This window comes from Microtus ochrogaster, chromosome 5, assembly GCF_000317375.1.
Source record: "Microtus ochrogaster isolate Prairie Vole_2 chromosome 5, MicOch1.0, whole genome shotgun sequence".
Taxonomy (NCBI): Eukaryota; Metazoa; Chordata; class Mammalia; order Rodentia; family Cricetidae; genus Microtus; species Microtus ochrogaster.
Window position 1 is genome coordinate 29,292,669 of NC_022012.1, and position 2,790 is coordinate 29,295,458.

Sequence of the window (2,790 nt, forward strand, 5' to 3'; positions counted from 1 at the left end):
AAGGAGGAGGAGGAGGAGAAGAAGAAAGAAGAAGAAGAAGAAGAAGAAGAAGAAGAAGAAGAAGAAGAAGAAGAAGAAGAAGAAGAAATGACCTTATTATTCCATCCACTTACTCTCCCAAGTATACTGCACCAGGAAGTATTTATCAACCTTAGCAGTCATGGCGGCCATCCTGTGCCTTGTGGGGTGTTTCACAGCAGGCCTATCCTCTATATACTAGATGCCAACAGCTCACCACACACACCCAGGTCCAACAACGAACATGGTCTTCAGAGAGTGCCAGTTCTCTGGAGGGACAAGCCCTCCCTCTGTCATTTAGAATGACTGTATCAGAATTTTCAGATTAGAAAGAGCCCTCAGTTTCCCAGCACCCCATCCCCCCACACGCAACCACGACAGCCACCATTTGCTCACCGCTCAGGTGCTTCGGCGGAAACAGGTTATAGGTGCTGTAGATGTCGTTGGAGAACTGCAACTTGAGCTCAGGGCTCCCCGTTAGGAGTTGCGCCACGTGTTCGACCTGAAATGGTGTCTTCTCCAGGATCACCACAGCATCTTCTCCAGGCGAATCCCCAGAGTCCTCATTCACCTGCAGGCAGAGATAGCATCAGTGGGCCCATGGACAACGCCACTAGAAAAGCCTGCGCACAAACAGAAGCTTCCAAAGCCTATAAAATCCCAGCACTGGGACTAGGAAATAGTCTTGCTGATAAAATGCCTTCCACGCCAGCATGAGGACCCACGTTCCATCCCCAGGACCCATGTAAAAAAAGCTGGTGATGGTGTTGCTTTAAACCACAGAACCGGGAAAGCAAAGATAAGTGGATCTCTGGGGCCTGCTGGCTCCCAGCCTAGCCTAATTAGTGAGTTCATCCTCAGTGAGAAACCATATATATACTAAAAGGCAAGATAAGGAAGCAAAAAACAAGGCAGAAACAATACCTGAGGTTGACTTCTGTCCTCTATGTGAACACACAGACGCTAATATAATAACAATAAGGCTTTCTATATTGGGACTGGAGAGATGGCTCAGCAGTTAAGAGCACTGGCTGCTTTTCCAGAGGGCCCACATTCAATTTCCAGCACCCACAACTGCCTATAACTGCACTTCCAGTGATTCCAACACCCTCACACAGATGTTGGCAAAACTCCAATGTATATATATAGTACAAATAAATTTTTAAAAAGATGATGCTCTATATCCTGCAGAAGTAAATATTCAGCCGAGATCTCATTCTTTATAAGCAAGCGCATCCAATTCATTAGCATGCAAATTAGTTTACATCTTTAATAAAAATTATATATAAGCCAAAGAATTGTTTAAAAATTAATGCCCAGGCCAGGCAGTGGTGGCACATGCCTTAAAAATTACTTTCCTTGTTATATCTATTATATCCGCTTGTATTCCCAGGGTCATGTAAAACTTTCTCAGCAGAATAAAGTCATGAGTGGAAAAGTTTAGGCAGCCCATTCTAGGGAAACCTTGACATCTGCCTTGACTAGGCCTCCTCAGTGGTTTGGGGCAGTCTCCAGCTCTGCAGCTGGACAGCTAAGCATGAGGTGTTAGAGCCAGCAGCCTATGGGTTTCCACAGACACCTTGCAGTCCAGGAACTATCGTCTCCTCATCCCATGCACAACCAGGGGTCCCTGTCATAGAAGGGAGCGCACAGCGTGTGGAATGGGTTAACGACCTAGGCTGACGTCATGGGAAGCAGGGACCACATCTCTTCATAGTTATCTCGTCATTTCCAGGGACAGGGCCCAGAGCAAGCATCTGCTGAGTTCCTGGCGCCTTTATACGTAAAATGAATGATGGATGACTTGGGGAATTTAGCACGTGGTTTTAAAACTGGCAAATGTTTGTAGGGAAGAAGTTGGGGCAATTAGACCTAGATGTGTACATTCCTTTAATTCCACGGGAAATCCTGTCACTCCATGCATCGCAGTGGTGTAATTCCACCTTCCCCGAAACGTGATTGGTAGTTCCCAGAGTGGAAAAAAACACCGTTTCTGTCGCGAAGACTGGTTCCCTCTTTCCCGCGCGCCCCCCTCCCGGGTGCTTAGTGGTACCTTCCCGTGCAGGAAAATGATTTTGTCCCGCGCAGACTCCCTCAACACTTTTTGGACTCTAAAGCCGGAGAACGGTAAGCGGACAGGGGCAGAAGCACCATTGCCCACGCCTGCTTCCTTCCCGTCTGTGCTGGGGGTTTCTGCCTCCTCTGCTTCAGGCTCGCGCTTTCTCTTGAGTTGAGGGGCCGCATCCGCCATGCTGCCCGGGAAGAGCAGTACCCGCCAGCACGTAGGAGCCGCTGCCCACGCCCCTTGCGCTTCCTCGCAGCCTGTGAGGGGCTGGACTTCAAATCCCGGCAAGCTCTGGGCAGGCAAGACTGCTACTTCATTTCCCGGCCTGCTTTGCGTCTTAGTCGGATTTTGCAGGTTTTGCACCCGTTTGGCAGAGGTCTTCTAATGACCTTTGTGGCGGAGCAACTACAGCTCGAGTCACTGAGCTCCTGGTCCTGCTGGCAGGCTGTGGGGAAGGGAAAGGAAGAAGACGAGGTCCTAGCGAGGGGTGTGTGGACGCGGGGAGGACCCATCTTAGTCCAGCGCCTGGGGCGGGAAACCGAAAACTCCTTTGGGCTCTGAGTGACGGTTTACATTAACATCCCTACTCAAGAGTGGACGTGGGAGGAGTGGTTTTTTGTTTGTTTGTTTTTTCCAAACAATTTTTTTTTTTTTTTTTGGTTTTTCGAGGCATTTTCTGTTTCCTAGGGCCAGGGATCAAACCCCAG

The 2,790-nt window shown here is 49.0% G+C and overlaps 1 protein-coding gene and 1 long non-coding RNA gene across 2 annotated transcripts in view; one reads left to right on the plus strand and one right to left on the minus strand.

Annotated features, from left to right (window-relative positions):
- The window catches only part of Dcps (decapping enzyme, scavenger), a 45,854-nt gene extending 43,527 nt beyond the window's left edge, over nucleotides 1–2,327 (minus strand). The window contains exons 1-2 of the mRNA XM_005347015.3: nucleotides 2,072–2,327; nucleotides 415–589 (exon numbers count right to left, since the gene is read on the minus strand). Coding sequence (XP_005347072.1) covers nucleotides 415–589; nucleotides 2,072–2,269 — 373 coding nt within the window. The 5' untranslated portion in view covers nucleotides 2,270–2,327. The remainder of the gene's footprint in view (nucleotides 1–414; nucleotides 590–2,071) is intronic.
- The window catches only part of LOC101983400, a 1,351-nt gene continuing 837 nt past the window's right edge, over nucleotides 2,277–2,790 (plus strand). The window contains exon 1 of the long non-coding RNA XR_258242.1: nucleotides 2,277–2,570. This is a non-coding gene — a long non-coding RNA (uncharacterized LOC101983400). The remainder of the gene's footprint in view (nucleotides 2,571–2,790) is intronic.